This window comes from Pteropus alecto, unplaced genomic scaffold (assembly GCF_000325575.1).
Source record: "Pteropus alecto unplaced genomic scaffold, ASM32557v1 scaffold389, whole genome shotgun sequence".
In the NCBI taxonomy this organism is placed as follows: domain Eukaryota; kingdom Metazoa; phylum Chordata; class Mammalia; order Chiroptera; family Pteropodidae; genus Pteropus; species Pteropus alecto.
In genome coordinates, this window is record NW_006443569.1 from 1,529,182 (window position 1) to 1,547,132 (window position 17,951).

A 17,951-nucleotide genomic window follows, 5' to 3' on the forward strand; every position below is an offset into this window, starting at 1 on the left:
CCAGCAAAGCTATCATTTAGAATCAAAGGAAAGATAAAAAACTTCCCAGATAAGAAAAAGCTAAAGGAGTTTGTCTTCACCACGCCATATTATAGGAAATGTTAGAGGATTTCTTTAAGAAGAAGAAAAAAGAAAAAAAAGATAAAACATATAAATAATAAAAAAGGCAATAACTACATATCTAGCAACAATTACTTTAAATGTAATTGATTCTAATGTTTCAATCAAAAGATAGGTGACCCCTCTTTCTGTGTTCAGCATAGCCATGGCTTGTGGTCCCAAGAAGCATCTGGAGTGCATAGCAGCTCCCAAGCCTTGGATGCTGGATAAACTGACAGGTGTATTTCCTCCTTGTTCGTCTACCAGTCCCCACAAGCTGAGAGGATATCTCCCTCTCATCATTTTCTCAAGAAACAGATTGAAGTATGCCAAGACAGGAGATGAAGTAAAGAAGATCTGTATTCAGCAGTTTATCAAGATTGATAGCAAAGTCTGGACTGATGTAACCTACCCTGCTGGATTTATGGATGTCATCAGCATTGACAAGACCAGAGAGAATTTGTGTCTTATCTATGACATCAGAGGTCACTTTCCTATTCATCAGATTACACCTGAGAAGGCCAAGTACAAGTTGTGCAAAATGAGAAAGACCTTTGTGAGCACAAAAGGAATCCCTCATTTGGTGATTCATGATGCTTGCACCATGTGCTATCCTGATCCCCTCATCAAAGTGAATGGTACCATTCGGATTGATTTGCAGACTGGCAAAATTACTGATTTTATTAAGTTTGACACTGGTAACCTGTGTATGGTGACTGTAGGTGATAACTTGGGAAGAATTGGTGTGATTACCAACAGAGAGAGTCACTCTGGCTCTTTTGATGTGGTTAATGTGAAAGACGCCAATGGCGACAGCTTTGCCACCCGGCTCTCCAATATTTGCATTATTGGCAAGGACAACAAACCGTGGCTTTCTCTTCCCGGTGCCTAACCATTGCCGAAGAGAGAGACAAGAACCTGGTAGCCAGACAGAGCAGTGGGTGAAGTGATCTCTAGGTGACATGATTGAAAAATTCTTTGTGCCTAATTAAAGGTAAATATTGCATGATTAATTATAAAAAAAAGATAAGGTGGCCGAATGCATAAGAAAACAAAACCCTTACGTATGCAGCCTACAAGAGACTCACTTCAGATCAAACAACACATACAGACTGAAAGTAAAGGGATGAAAAAAAATGTTTCATGAAAACAGAAACAAGCAAACGAAAAAGCTAGGGTAGCAATATTTATACCAGACAAAATAGACTTTAAAATAAAGGCTATAACAAGAGACAAAGAAGGACCCAGTTATCCCACTTCTGTGTATTTATCTGAAGAAACCCAAAACACTACTTTTAAGGTAATATGAGTCCATATGTTCATTGCAGCATTATTTATAGTAGCTCAGATATGGAGACATCTTGAGTGTATGGGTAAAGAGGACGTGGTATACACACACACACACACACACACACACACACACACACAGGCAAAATGAAATATTACTCAGCCACAAAAAAGAATGAAATCCCACCATCAGCAACAACATGGATGGACCTAGAGAATATTATGCTGAGTGGACTAAGACAGAGAAAGATAAATTTTCTATGTGCAATCTAGAGAACAGGATAAACAAACAGGAGAAACAAGCTCATATATACAGAGAGCATTTTGATGGTTGTCAGATGGGGTGTGGGAGGACGAATGAAGTGGGGAGAGGATTGAGAGGTACAAATGATAGTTTCAAAATAGTCATGGGGATGTAGAGTATAGCATGGAGAACATAGTAGTGTTATAATAACTGTATGGTTTCAGATAGGTACTGGATTTATCGAGGTGATCACTTCATGTAATGTAAACATATAATATACATATATGTAAACATATAATCACTGTGTTGTACACTTGAAACTAATATAATATTGTATGTCAACTTTAATTGAAAAAATATATAAAAATACAAAAAATTATTTTCTTTTTATAGAATCACAAGAAAACTTACAAGGCTATTGTCTGGAAACTTGAGAGCAATAATCACTTTGTATTTTCTTTCCATGGCTTCTAAGAGCCTAAGAGAATTTAGAACACATAGTAGACAATTGATACTAAAAAGGCAAATGATCAACTCCAAGTTAATATAAAGTAGTAGCCATGGGAAGAATATATTAATTTAAAAAACTATAGTATGGTCAAAGGGGCCAACTTCAGAATAGTTTGCGTCACAGCTCCAGGCCTTGCAAGGCAAGCTGGGCCTCTGTTCACCCAGGGCTTCCTCAGAATACTGCTTCTCTTCTGGTTTAAAAGATGTGTGGTTTGGAATAGTCAGCGGGAACTAAAAAGCTAAGCAATATGGTCAATGCATTGAACGAAAGAAGATTCTAGATCACTATTAGATGCTTGTCATCTGGAGCAAAGTGTGAGATGTGAAGGCTTCTATTGCTTTTAAGGGGAGACAAATGTAATGGCTAATAAAGGATTCTGGACTGTGTGGGTCAGAAGATTGGTTGAGTTTGGTTAGTATATAATAATACAGAACAAAGATCATAAATAGGCTCTGAGCAATCAGAGCACAAATAATTATACTTGGAAAGTTTGTTTAGTCAGCTGCAGAATGTGCTGTTTTCTATTCTGGTCATCCTCCCTACCCATGATACAGCAAAATCTTGTATGAAGAGGAATGTAAATGTTCCCCAATGCATAGGTAGTTTTTTACTGTTTTAAAAGAGTCAGTATGGATCACTTAGCAGGTGACAAATATTTAATTTAGACAAAATAGAGGAAATAGCAGTAGCTTCTCCACACACTTGTTGCCTGTACCTGTTAGGAATAAGATTAGCTATTAGTGACAGAAAACTCAAATTAACAGTGCCTCAAACACAAAATGTTGGAAACAGTTTGGAAGCCTGGGCCTGGTGTGGCTATTCCACTGAGTCCCTAAAGACCTAGGTTCCTTCCAGTTTTCTATGCTGCCACTCTTAAGAGGTGCATATTACACTCATACTTGAACCCCATTGACCAGAATTTATTCACTTGGCCACATTAGACATAAGAACCTAGAAAATGTAGTCCTAATTCAAGGCAGCAGGGACCTGACAAAAAACTGGAAGTTCTGCCATAAGAAATAAGTGAGAATCTATATTAGAAGTCTGACATGAGTTTCTGTCACACTGTTCTTGGGACTTGATTGCATACCTGTATGTGGGACTTGGAGGATCCCATATGAAACACTTGGAAGGTAGATTTTAGTAATTTAGACTATGCTCTACAGAGTCCCCAAACTGTGGATGACTGGCCAGTGAGTTGGGTCATGGCCTTTGTTGTTCTATGCACTGACCTAGGCTGAATGAGAGTAATCAATCTGGTAAAAGAGAGAGAGAGAAAGAGAGAGAGAGAGAGAGAGAGAGAGAGAGAGAGAGAGAAAGGACAGAACTGCAGGGAGACAACATTTGAAGAGGCAGTCTACTGTGGTGAACAAACAAGGACTTTGGAGTCCCTCTAAACTTGGATTTAAATCCCAGGGCCATTGTGTAATATTGGGCAAGTTACTTGACCTCTAGAAGCTTCCATGTCCTCATCAGTACAATGGGAGGACTAATATTCACCTAAGAGTTTTAGCAGTATTGGGTCAGGTGATGTGTATAAAAATGCTTAGTCAAGCACATGGCAACATGTAGGTGTTCTGGCAATGGTATCTATTTTTACCATTGGCAACTTGGAAGCAAAGATAGGGGTAGTACATCTGTACACTCTTTGAAACCTTCTGGTCAAGGGGCCACCTTGGGAGTGTTCACAGCAGCACCTGTTATTGGTCCATTCTGTCACTCTAGGTGCTCATAATGGAAAAGTTGCTGCACCGCTGTCCTTCTTGGCTCCCCCTCACATCAAAGTTAACAATCCCTTAAGTATGTATTTTTAAAATATCCAACCAAGTCTTGTTTTGTCCACTGCAGTAGTCCTACTCTGTATTTTCATAATTTCTCTTGGAATTATTGCAATAGACTCAGAATGCTGACCACTTCTCCAGGCCACCTGCCAAATTACCACTAGCACAAGCAACTTTCTGAATCAGAAGCCATATACTCAGCCATCCTTGCATAACTCCTCATCATTTCCAGGACAAGACCCAAATTCCTCTGCTGGCTCTCTATAATCTGTGACCTGAGGTACATGTTCAGCCTTCCTTCTTGGCTCCTCACCCTAACTCAACCCCTGTTTTAGAGAAATCAAACATTTATCGAACATGCTAAGCTCTCTCTTCTTGGTGCCGCTGAGCAGGCCCTTCCTGCAGCCTGGAAAGCCTTTCCTCTGTTGGGTGACTCCTAGTCCATATTCAAGCACTTCTCCCTAGAGAACTCCTTTGGGTTCAGTACAGCTTAGATGCGGGCTCCTCCACAATCCACAGTGCCTAAGGCAAACTCTGTTATAGCTATTGATGTCATTTGCATGTCTATCACATCTCTCCTCTATGAATTCATTCACTCATTCACTCATTCATTTATTCACTCATTCATTCATCTATCCATTCAACTAATTTTGGATAAATTTCCTTCTTTGTATCAGCTTTTTCTTCTTTGTGTACAACTCAGATATTTCCTCCATTGGAAAACTTCTCCTGATTTGGATTCAGTGTTGCTCCTCTGTGCTCCTGTAGGAACTGTACTTGCATTATGTACTTATTATATGGTACTGTCAGATATGTGTCTGTTTTCCTTACTAGAGAGTGACTTCTTTAAAGATAAACTGGAGTACTTTGTGTTTTTGTGAGAATGTATGTGTATGTGTGTATATACATGTGTGTGTGTGACTTCTCAGTGCCTAGCACAAGTGCTGACCAACAAAACATTATTGAATGAATGAGTGAATGAATGAAATGTGTAGTTATGGGAGCTGGTCTACTCAAAATAGCCTAGAAGATCCCTAAAGAGTGATTCACTTTGCATTTTTATGACCAGAAATACAAAGTCATTTGGGGACATTGTTAAGGGCATAACATATTATATGGTTGCCAAAGAGTTCTAAGAGAAGAAGGTTCTTACAACTATACAGGAACTATATTTAGCAAGTCTGTTGATCTGTTATTGAAGGATCTTGTTTCTTTGTGGTAACAAAACTATTCAGTGCAATATCTGTCTTGTGTTAAGAACAACCGTCATGATTAAAAGGAATAACCTTCATGCTTTTAGAGAATGTGCTAAACTAGTTCTATCAAAATACAACCAGTGGGTGCTGGTGATTATATTTAGAGTTGAATGTGAGGGACAAAAAAAGGAGAGAGGGAATCTTCTTCAAATTAATTATTGAAGTAAATTCCTGGAAGGCATAAACTGGAGGCTTATTTTGCTGAGCAGACCTCACAGTTAAGTGAACAAGGGTTGTTTCTGAAGCACTGTGAGGTTCAATTAGTCACAGCAAGAAGAGGCCCCTCTATGGGGGTGATATTTGGCTTGGACTTGTTGACAACACATCTAATGGGCTGACAAGGAAGGCTGGCTTCAAATCAGGGCAGTGGGGACTTCTTAGGATGAAGATCTAAACTGATTACTTAAATACTTCCATAAAACATGAAATAGGATCATGGCATGTAGTTATGAGGAGTAGCCGACCAGAAAGCTTAGGGTCCCAACTGTGGGTGAAGGGGGCTTGTGAACTGTACAAGGAAGCATTTTAAGGAAGTTTTCCAGACATGTGGTGAGGTAGAAGCTATCTGAACAAAAGGACTGGGTTAATATTTTAGGATTAACTCTTCAGCGGTACATTGTGGTGCTTCACAGCCTGGGCTCAAATTATGCAGATCAAGGTTCAAATATCAGGTCTGCCACTTACAGCCTGGGTGACCTTGGGCACACTAATCTAATGTCTCTAAACTTGAGTTTCCTAATCTTCAAACTTAATGTAACAATAGTAGTGATCTCAGAGGATTATGGTGAGGAGTAAATGAGATGGTGCCCATGAAGTACTTGCAGAGTGCCTGCCACATATGAAGGAGACCCCAGTCATCAACCTATGCTGAATTGAGCTGTTTGAGCAGGGGATAAAGAAAGCTATGTGAGCTTTGGTTAGTTTGAAAGGAAAACATACATGTGCATATCTCTGTCCTAAATGCTGGTAATTGCATGAAAAGCGACCTGGGCAAGAGAGTATTTGAGTGTCTCAGTGCAAAGCTTTATAATTTCAGTTTTAAAGTTAAATTGTTGAAAGAACAATGCAAACCCTTGTTTTCCTCAATTATTCAGTAGTGTTCTCCTCTTACACTCTGGCAGCTCGCGGCTGTGAGGCAGGAAACCAAGGTTCCTTTCAGCTCCAGTATTAATCAGCTGGCCTTGGGCAAGCCCCACAGTATCCGAGATTCACCTGTAAAATGAAGCCATTGATTTATAGATTTCAAGGTGCTTGCAAGCTCTAAAATTCTATGACTTCTTAACTTAAAGCTGGTCAGCCCAATATTGTGGCACAAGACTTTTTTTGTTGCTTACACAGTTTAGTTGTTCTTAAAATAAGCAGAAAGAAACAAATTGCTTTTTATTTGCTTTTTAGGCATGAGTAAATACTGACAAATGCTCTCAAATTTTTGGTGGTAGAATCAATCATGTGTATAAATCCACATCAAATATATACAATAGACTACAAATGAAATAACAATGCAGCATTCAGAAGTTGAATGACTCGAAGAAGGGTTAGGAGTTAGAACAGGGTGAGGTCTGTGTTAAACTCTCTTCATCTCATGATCCAGTGACCTTCAGGAGAAAATTGCTGTAGAAATGTCAGCAAAATGTTTCTAAATGTAATTTAAAAATAATGAATAGCATCAATTTTATATCAATATACTTAACCAAGAATTTATATCAAATTAGGAGAAAGGAATTCTGATTTTCTACTCATTTTATTATGAATGTGTGCCTATGGAGAAAAATGGTAAGAAAAAGAAGACCAAAACAGGAGTAACATTTTGTTGGGCTCAACCGGTGATTCTCAATCCAGAGTACACACTTAAATCACCAGGGAGCTCTGCAGTACTGTGTCAATGCCTGGGATCTATCTTCAGGATCTTGAGTTGATTGGTCTGGGATGGAGCCTGAACATTGATAAAGGACTTATTTTCATGCATAACCAAGATTGAGAACCACTAGGTTAAATAGTAATGTCACCCCAAGCTCTGACGGTCAACTGTTGAGCAAGTCCCAATTCATTCCAGGGAAGGGCTAGAGTCCTCAAACTTTCCAAGTCCCTCTGTACAATGGTACTTTGCCTAGAAGTTTCTCAAGCAGAATCTCATTTGTCATTAAACTGCTGTGATCATGCCCTCTGTCCTAGGAAAGGGACACTCAGGAACTCTTGCTCTGATAAAACACTTGGAATAGCCTGCTTGGAACAGTGGTAGATCCTCCTCTTTGTTTGAAGGTGCCACTGAAGAACAGCCCAGAGAAGCTGCTTGGTTTTTTCTTTCTAGGGATATCTAGAGCAATGTTCTAGAGCCGCACTGTCCAATATAGTAACTAGAAGTTATAGGTGGCATTTGAGCACTTGAAGTATAACTAATACAACTGAGAAATTTTATTTTTATTCAATGTTACTTAGTTCAAATTTAAATTTAAGTAGCCCAAGCGGCTTATCACTACCATATTGGACAGTGCCGATTTAGATAAAGGGTAGGTCATAATATTTGAATGCTAGGCCTAGGCATTTAGACTTTATTTTGTATGAAATGAGGAGGAAGCTGAGGGTTTGGATTAAGTTTAAGAGGCTAGGATTGATGACAGGAAGACAAATTGGAAGTGGCTGTAATGACTCAGGTGAGTGCTGGGGGGACCTGCACTGAGGCGGTACCAGTGAGGATGAGAAGGAGATGATGGACAAGAGAGGAATTCAAGAGGTAATGTGAATTGGGCTTTGTGCCCAGGGAGGTCCACACTGGCTTGAGCAATTGGGTCAGTAGCAGTGGTGCTTTGAGTTAGAATAGAACATTTCAAAATGCAAACTGATTCTGTGGGAAAAAATAGCAAGTCACTTTTGGATAGAAATCTCATTTTAAGTTGTCAAATATTTTACTACCAAAGGAAGAAATAATATAGGCAGCATAAGGAGGCCTTCCAGGATGTGAGATAGCTCCTCACTCTGCCAGTATGGTAGGAAGAGGGCTTCTCCTGTTTCTGATAGAGGTGGGGCTTCACTTGGATGGCTTATTGTTTGAGCTCAGGCAACCTGCAGATTCATTCAGCATCTTCTTTAGATGCCATCCCCTCTCTCCATTAGACTTGAGACCTTCTCCTCAGCTGATTCAGTCACTTTGTCAAAGAGACCAGAACTAAATGTCCATAGCCTTCCTTGGACAGACCAACTTCATTTTTTTTTTTAACCCCACAAGCATTGTTGAGTACATACCTGGTTTCTAGGGGCAGAAGTAGATACAGAGATAAATGAGAAACTATTTTTACCCTGGAAAAGTTCATAATCTAATTCAAAAGGCAAACACATAAGGAAAAACTTAGTTTTAATATCATGCATGAGATAGTTTGCCTTGGAGTGCCAGAGTTGTAGTGATTAACTTTACCTGGGTCTCTGAGGAAGGCTCTTCAGAAGTGGTGACAGCTGAGTTCAGTGACATTTTCCAAATAAGGAAGAAAAAGAAGGGCTTTTAACAGAGGGATACTTGCAAATATCTGGTGGTACCTTTGAGTGTGTCATGCACTGGGAATAGCACAGGGTTGTGTGGCTGAAACCTAGAGTGCTTTTGGGAAAGTAGGAAAGAATGGGAATCAGACAAGTGAAATAGACTGGACACGATGAGGAAGGGCCTGCATGCCTTGTTAAAGAATTTAGAACTTACTTAATGGATACTGGGAGCCGTTACTGATTTTAAAATGAGGAGTGATATTTATATGTTTGAGTTTGCACAGTTTCTCTCTAATCATAATCAGAGAGCCTTTGCTTTGGTCTTCTCTCTCTGTTCAATTCACCATCATAAAATGGGTGTGGTGTGCAAGGTTATTGAAAGAATAAGTACATGATGCTTATAAACTGCTTGAAAAATAACTGTAAGTGCTATCTAAAAATGATCATTGTTCTTAGTTAAGGAATTATAATTGCAATTACCTAATTGTAAGCATTGCTGGATCCTTGCCTCTCCAATTAGCTGATTGTAGGTGCAATTAGTTTGCAAGAACGATTTCATACCCATGTGCAAATTTTCCAGAAATGCAAAATAAAATGTGTAGAATAATGAAGCCAAGTTGAGTTTCTTTAGAGTTTGTTCTAAATATTTGATAATGCCCATCCTGAGGGAATGTTATTTCCCTTCCTGTCATTCATATATGACTTGCTTAAGATGTACTCCTATTTATTTCACAATCTCATTGCTGGGAAATTCTCAAACTCCAAAGCCTGTGAATAAAGAAAAAACGAGTAGATGGTACCCACAATTGGAGATTTTTAGAGGTCCTCTTTGTTTTTTGAAGTGCAAATTGAAGGATAATTGGTATGATGAGAGCAGGGTAGACAGTCAGGGGAAGGGTCAACCATTTTGCATGAAGACTGAGGAGGGCTAGCCATGGGAATGAAATTACCAAATGTCATCCTTCCCCAGGGAATTCTGTGCTATGGATGTCGGTAGTGGATGCAGTGCTGGCTCTAGAATGTGATTCCAATATGAATGTCGGTTGATATTTTGTTCACCATTAACAAGTGAGACGGAAGTGAAACAATGAAGACATGATGTGAGCCACTTTTTTGTTGAATCAAACAGTAGTTTTCAAATGCTGGAGTTATATTTTCTTAATTACTTTGTGCTATTCAGAATGTAATGTCTATAGTCAACACATATTAAAGTTCAATCTTCAGTATTTACGTTTTCTCTATTATTCTTTTAGATCTAGATAATCAACAAAACAATAAATCAAGCCCTGATTTACAGCATGTGCTGATTTCCATAGTGTAAATATTCCCACTGAGGGCAATTTCAAATCATCAGTTGTTTCACAACCAGTTCATAGACTTGAAAATTTAACAACTAGTTTTGTTAAATTAAAAACTAGTGAACTGGCATGAGCTGGTTCCAGTGTACCGTGAGTACTGGTAGAACTTAAACAAAACCTCTTGGGAGCTAGTGACAGATAGTATCTTAGTTTTCATGATTTGAAGGGATTGTGGAGATTTGGAACAAATAAGTATTGTGTGGAAGAGAGAGAGAGAAAATAGCTGCATGCACAAATGTGTTTTGTGGGAAAATCATTCCCCACTTTAGCAGTCCATTGCCTTAACCACTTGGACACCTCATCGTCCATCCATTTCCCACTTTAAAGGATAACAAAATACATGAAAATGGAAGAGAGGAAAATCCAGAATGGCATGGACTTCAGGGACAGTAGGATGTGAAGATTTCAGCCCTTTTAGGGTGATAGGTTCCATGGTTTCCAGTAGATTTGATGTTCATTCTCCCAATACCATGGGGAAGTGCTGGCTCATCTATATTTTGAAGGTGCAAAAAATGAGGAGCACAAGGTCATGTTACTAGAGCTGAGGTTATGAAGTCAAACAAAGTTAGAGATGAGAAGAGGTTCTGTTATTTTAGCCTGTTTTAGGCACTCCTTGTTAATGGAAAATAAACTTCACACAGTAATGAAAGCACTAGAGAAAGTTTAATTTATTGGACACCTCATTAGGTAATCAGTGTGTTTGGTAGGAGTGAGGTGAGAAGACTCAGGACCAGGACTACAGGCTCTGCTCCTTATCCTCATTGGGGTCAGGGGAACCCCTTCTGGAACTTCCAGTTTCTTCCCACGTTCATCATGCTTAAGTTCATCTGGTTTTCCAAGCCCACCATAATCCAGACCCACTATATTTCTCTAAGCCAAGGTCCGTATACTTCTCATGGGGCATCAACACTGGCATAGGTAGTCTTCCTTTCTCATGAGCGGGTCAGACTTATTCCTGCTTGCTGCGTGCTAATATTGAAGAGAGCTTTTACACTGCATCATGCTAAGGGTTTTACCTGCATTATCCCATTTAATCTATACACATTTTAAGGTTACTGTCATTGTCTCCATTTTAGAGAGAAAACGGAGGCAGAGAACATCTAAGGAATTTACCCAAAATCACATAGTTAGCAAAGATGTGCAGCAAGCATTTTAACACAGAACTAACTGCTCAAAGGTTATGCTCACAAACCCTACAGTCAGCTGCCTCTCTGTTCATGGCATTCCTTTTCCCTGTCACTTTCCTTCTCAATTCAAACTAGGCCTTCTTTTACATTCCCAGTGCCAAGACCTTCACCTCTCTTCCAAGTAGCTTCCCTAACTTGTAAAGCTCTCATCTCTCTCCTATAGGTTACTTTAGAAATGTGTCTATAGTGTGCACTTTGCCTTCCAAGTGTATCTTTTTCATCAAAAGTATCAGGTATTTAGGAAAAGCAAGCATGTCTTTGACTTATTCTTCATTTCCCATGGTGTCTTGTCAGGTTTCAGCCTGAAGACAGATAGTCAGCAAATGGCTGTTGATTCAGTCAGGTTTGTGTTCAGATCAATGCTCAGCATCATTTACCTAGCATCTTTACTGCCAGGCACTGAACTGCAGACACAAAGATTAAAGACAGTCCCCCTTTCAAAGAACTCTGAATTCCAGGGTAGCAAGCTGACTAACCAACAGTTATAATGCTACATGATCAGTACTAGATGAGTGGGGTTCTAGGAAGCCCAGATAAGAAGAGTTCTCTGGGAAGGACTTACTAAGAAGGTCACTTTTGATCCAGCCCTGTCTTGAAGGATGAATGGAAATGCGAGGTTCACTCAGAGGAGGAAGATTTGATGGGCCGTGGCACTGTACACTACGTGTGTGGTGAAACCCACACCCTGGTTTATTTTATTAAGCCTTCCTCTGTTTGACTTTCAGCCAGTATATTTTAAACTACGTTCGGTATATACCTCTTTTTTCTTTATATTTTATTAATTGAAGTATAGGGTCTGTTTACTCAAAATCAGGGCTCTGAAGTGAGAAAGGAAGTGTTGGGGAACCCATTATGGAACCCAAGAGCCCACCCTTCTATCCTATAGTCACATAATCTCTCCTATCTTTGGCCCACTAACTATACAGACATGTGTAGGGGTCACTGTTCCTCGTCTCCACATCATGTGTTTACCCACCTTTTCCACTCTTGGTGAGAAACTAGCAAGAGGACCAAGATGTCTTAGCATCTTGTTCCACACCGAGAATAACTTTGGAATGTGTTCTGGTTTTGGGACACACCGAAAAAGGGACTTGTAGGTGATGCTTCTTAAAGTATTTCATACAAAAAGCGTCATTGGAAAGTTCCGATTTTCTTTCATTAGTCTTTGTCCTACCAAGGTTTTTAGCTATGTTAATTATTTGTTTAAAGCTACTGCTTATTGGACAGAAGGACCATGTAGTTCCTGAGGCTTAAAGAAGTTGGTACTGGAAGCTAGATTGATATACCTATAATTTTTATGTCTGTGAAACCAACTTAATCAGAAAATTTCTGTCCTCCCTTCTCTTTCCTTGAAAAACAGATATATGTTCACCCACCCCACTCCCATAGATACACACACACACACACACACACACACACACACACACACACACACACACATACACACAGAATAGAGAAAAGGAAGGAGAGCCATTCAAATTTTTTTAGCTTACTTCAAAGGAATTAACAATTCTATTTAATAAGCTTAGTTAAATAGATACGACATGGTTTCCTTTCTTCTTAAAGGAAGGAGAAAGATTTAGGAAGCTCAGCAGATCTCTGGAGTGTCAAAGTCATCCCATTTCATCCTGTACATTTGAGATTCATCCATGAAGCTCACAAAATTCTAGGGACAAGGGACACACAGTCTGAATTGACCTATACAGGTCCATGACTCAAATCAGAGCCCTTGTAGAACATTTCTGTCTTATGTCTACTTTTGGAGACATTTCAGGGTAATGCCATAATTAAAAAGTAAGCCAAGGGAAAAATCAGGTTGACATTTAAGAAGCCATATAACCTATCTTTTACAGTAGTATATATTTTTTTTCTCATTTAGACAAATAGACAAAAAAATAATTCCACTAATACAAAATTCCATTTATTCTTGACAAATAGCACAAAAAAATAATTCCACTAATATGAAATTCTACTCTTTTAAGATTTCTGAATTCAAGAATGGTGAAACTTAGATTAGGAGAGCACAAAGGCTCCAGTTCAGCTGTCAACTAGATGGAGGAATAGACGCTGTCTGAAGAGCTGAGAGGGGCTGAGCGGCAAGTCTAGACTTGAAGGTAGAGGATGGTGTCATGGGCAGTTACAGTCTGCTCTGGGCTCCAGAGGGAGGAGGGATGGTGCTTGTCTTGTGCTTACTAACCCTAGGCAGAGCTAAGATAGAGGGTGTGGTGTGTGCATGAATGTGCATGTGAGTAAGTGTGAATGTGTGTGTGCATGAGTATATGTATATGAGTATATGAGTGTGAATGTTTGTCAGTGTATGTGTGTGAAGTGTGAAAGTGTTTGAGTGTGAGTGAGTGTGTGTGTGAGAGGGTGAATATGTCTGAGTGTATGTATATTATGTCTGTGTGTGTATTTTGTGAGTAATAATGCCTGTTTCTCTCAAGCTCTTCTTGGACTTTTCTAATGGAATCTCACTTTGCTTTGTGAGGTTCAACTGTCTCCATTTTATTTATAAGGTAAAGAAGTTGGAATAAATCATGTTGGGTGTGGAAACAATATTAACTTCTGTCCCATTCCTTGCAAACAACAACAAAATCTTCCTAATTTTCTTACTGGGTCTGCTGAGAAGAGAACAAATGCCTTTCTTGTGAGCCTCTTTCTGCATAGGGCAGTGCTGAGACATCCATCTTTTTGTGTGTGGAAATGAGACGAGTATGGCCAAGGTCAACCTTAGGAAAGGAAACTAGTTAGTTGAATTCTATGTTCTACCCTTTGAGTCTGTATGCTGTTTTTCCTGTGCAAAGTTGATCTCCACTAAGAGACTTCAGTATTTGTCCCTACTGCTCAGATAAGCCATCATGATTTTTTTTCATATGTAAATTTTAAGAACAGTCAATGCCCAGAGTAGACAGGGAAATCCTGTTTGATAATTCATCCTGAATGACTTCAAAACAAATCAACTTTTACATTTTAAAAATTCCTTTTGATGAAATTCTTTGTGGATTTCTTTATTACTCTATTTACAATGGTAGTTTTTATAGAGGCCCTTATTTTCAAAGAAATGCACACTACATATTGATCTAATGGGCCTGATAATGACTAAGGAGCAAATTACATTAAGATTAGTAGATGGACTTAGTGTGTGTTCTAGTTCTATGACTCATAAGGCAACTTTTTTTGTGTTGCATTTATGGGCAGAGGTGTTTAAAAAAAACACTGTAGAGAGCAAGAATTGTGAAAGAATTGTGAAAACTACTGCCAAGACATGATGCTTTTACATCTTGAGACAATGCTGAAAGTGCTGATGAAGTTAGAAAGTGTGTTATGAAATGTTGAAGAGCTTTCCACAACTCTACTGCCCCAACATAGTCCTTATCCCACCATGAGAGCTAAGTCCAGGCTTAAACAGAAACCACTATAGAAATATCCCTATTTCTCACAAATGCCAACAATTCCAGGTTTGGTAAGGAGAAAGTATTTGTAGTGGCTATCTGTGGTCGGGTCACCAGGATGGGAAAGAAACTTGCTTTGCCGTGCTGAGGAGACTGCATAAAGATCTTCTTTGGGGGAGGTGTTTTCTTTTTTTAAAATAATGTCTGGTGCTATTTTTAAAAATTATGGTAAAATACACATAACATAAAATGTATCATCTTAGCAATTTTAAGTAGTGTTAAGTATGTTCACATTGTTATGCAACCATCACCACTATCTACATCTACAACCTTTTTACCTCACCAAATTGAAACTTTGTGCCCATTAAACAATCACCCCCATTCCTCCCGCTTTTCTTTCCCCTCATCTTTTGGCAATCACCATTCTACTCTCCGTCTCTATGAATCTCATATAAATGGAATCCTACAGTGTTTGTCCATTTATGACTGGCTTATTTCACTGAGCGTAATGTCCTCAAGGTTCATCCATGTTGTAGCATGTGTCAGAATTGCCTTCCTTTTAAAAGTTGAATCATATTCCATTATACGTATATACTACATTTTGTTTATCCATTTATCTGTGCATTAGACACTTGGGTTGTCTGGGGACATTTTTATTGCTGTTTTTTTCTCAAGTTTAATGCAGCTCTTGGGACCAGGTGTGTCAGGTGTGTGAAATATCCTCCTGATTCCTTATTGCTGAACTTAGTTGTGGTTGGACAGTACTATCTTTAGAGATAACACTCATAGTTTACATCAAATTTGTTCAACTTCGGGATGTCTCAAAAATGCAAGGCAGTTGACATTGCAGGTCTTTGCTGGTAATGTTTGTTTTAGCAAAGGTTAGTGTTATAGATCGAATGTTTATGTTTTCCCTCCATTCATATGTTCAAGCCCTAACTCCAATGTAACTGTATTTGGAAATAAGACCTATGAGGATATGATAAAGATAAAATGAGGTCATGAAGATGGGGCTCTAATCCAATAGGACTGAATTATAAGAAGAGAAAGAAAGATCATGTGAAGACATAGTAAAGAGGCAACTGCCTACAAACCAGGAAGTGAGCTCTCACCAGAAACCGAATCATCTGGCACCTTCCTTTTAGACTTTCTGCCTCCATAGCTGGAAAAAATAAATGTTTATTGTTTAAGACACCCAGTCTGTGGTATTTTGTTATGGCAGCCCAAGCAGACTAAGACATTTAGTGACCTACAGGAGAAAGTAACCCTTTCCACCTCAACTAGGAGCTGCGAGGCTGCTGTGTGTTCTTTAGTCATGCTCCATGGCATCTCGTCAAGGGAGATTCAAGGGTGTGCCTCTTGGAGAACAATACTCCTGCTCCTATCATACACCTTTCATCACTGTTGAGAGCTTTTCCTTGGCGATGGTCACATTTACAAACATTTCTGTGAAAATAAAATGACTATATTTGAAATGTCTTCGTGATTGTAGAAACACCATCTTTTTTTTCTTCCTAGGGAGAAATTTAAATAGTGTTTTAAGTCTCGATATCAGGTTAATGGGTGGAGTTGGGATTCAGTTAATTCATTTTAATGCCTATAAGAGAAAGTTTTTATTTCCTTTTGGAATGCATTATAGATTTGCATCACATTAATCTTCCTTCCTAAATATTTTTTCCCATAAGCTAACAGTGAAATTGAAATTTGCGTTTTTTAAGTTAATTGGTGGATGGCAGCCAGCTTTATCTTTAGGTATGGGAAAGTCAGTCTGGGCTTTTTATAAAATTGTCACTGGCTAGAAGAGATGACTCGTTGGATCTACTTAATATGATCTCCCCAATAGCAGATACCTCACATCCAGAGCAGGGCTGCAGATGATTTATTTTTCTAGAATAACATTTCTCAGGATACAGGTTTTGAAAATGCTGGATCTCACAATGTTAAAGAGGTTTTTTTTCCCCCTGAAACAGGACTTCTTATGCCTTCCATTCATTCATTCATTCGCTCATTTGTCAATATGGTTCAGGCTTTGTATAGACAGGCCCTGTGAAGACAGTGTAGAGCAAGACAAGTGTGTTCTCTTCCCTCATGGAGATTAAAGTCTGGTGGAGCTCTTAAAATGCTAATTTCAAAGAGGGAGATAAAGTAGACAAGATCTCCAAATCCACTTAATAATGAGACCCTCTTTTGGAGAATATTTCCTGGCACATGTGTTTTGCAGAATGCGCTTTGGAAAATGCTGTTGTGTAGTGAGGAAGACCAAGACCAAGGTCAGTGGAAACACTGTGGTAGTAGGGTAGCAACTAGTATATGTCAAGCACATTACATGTGTCATTTCCAGTTCTCACCACCATCCCAAATGTTGGGAATGCTTTCATTTTATAGATAAGAAGACTTGAAGTCAGAGTACTTACATGACTAGTTCAAGGCCACATGTTTAGCATGAAGTAGAGCTAAGATTGGAATTCAAGTCTGGTTGGTTCCAACTTCATAGTTCTTCCATCTTGCTGTTTCTCTCCTGAAGAGTTTATGTCTTGGGTTAAAGAAACCTGACCTTTATGCTAATTAGCCTAGCAATTGTGACTAAGTCTCTCAAACTCAAAGAGTTTGTGTCTTTTAAACAGAAAGAGTTCACATTTGTGCTTACTCTATGTTGTAAGGATCAGATTAAACAGTGTATGTTCTCCCGCTTTGCAAAGTCCATAGCACGTGCAGTACTATTTGCATTCCAAACATTAAATAGTATTGCTGGAATGGAGCAGAGAACTGATGGTATTAGATTCAATGGGATCCAATATATGGACATTATATTTTGTCTCCATAAGAGCATGTCCTGTAACTACTAAATAGGTCAGTGTTCAAGAATCCTCTATGAAGGAGACTTTCCTAAAAGCTTTCTTTAAGAATGACTTCAGTTTTTGTAACTATTTGTTAAAGAGACTTTTGTTTTTAAGAACAGCTGGAGGCTCATTATCACTATCTGCCCATTGGAGATCCCACCTACACACTGAAGAATGATAGCAAAAATATTTATGCAATAATGAATTGTATGTAATGATTTTAAATGGTATTCTGATTAGGAAGATTAGCGGCTTAGCAAACACAGAGGGTTCTTACATTACTGTTAATGAGAAGTATTTTTCTCTGGAATCCAAATTGACTAGTGGCACATTAATTAGTTTAATACAGGATCACAGGCTCCATACATATTTTTTTTTAGCTTGATTGAAATTCTTTATTCTGTTACTACAATGGGATTCTTTTGCAACATAAATTCAGAAAACCCATTCAGACAGGCCCTATAGTGAACGTCTCTTATTAGCAGCAGAGGAGACTGGGAAAGAGGTAAAAACAGGCTTTCAGGG

General features: G+C 38.8%; 1 protein-coding gene across 1 annotated transcript; it reads left to right on the forward strand.

Annotated features, from left to right (window-relative positions):
• Positions 1-265: 265 nt before the first annotated feature.
• LOC102894108 (40S ribosomal protein S4-like) lies at positions 266-991 on the forward strand. Its single transcript, XM_015599054.1, has one exon. It carries the CDS (start codon positions 266-268, stop codon positions 989-991), a length of 726 nt encoding a protein of 241 aa, XP_015454540.1.
• The last annotated feature ends 16,960 nt before the right edge of the window (positions 992-17,951 follow it).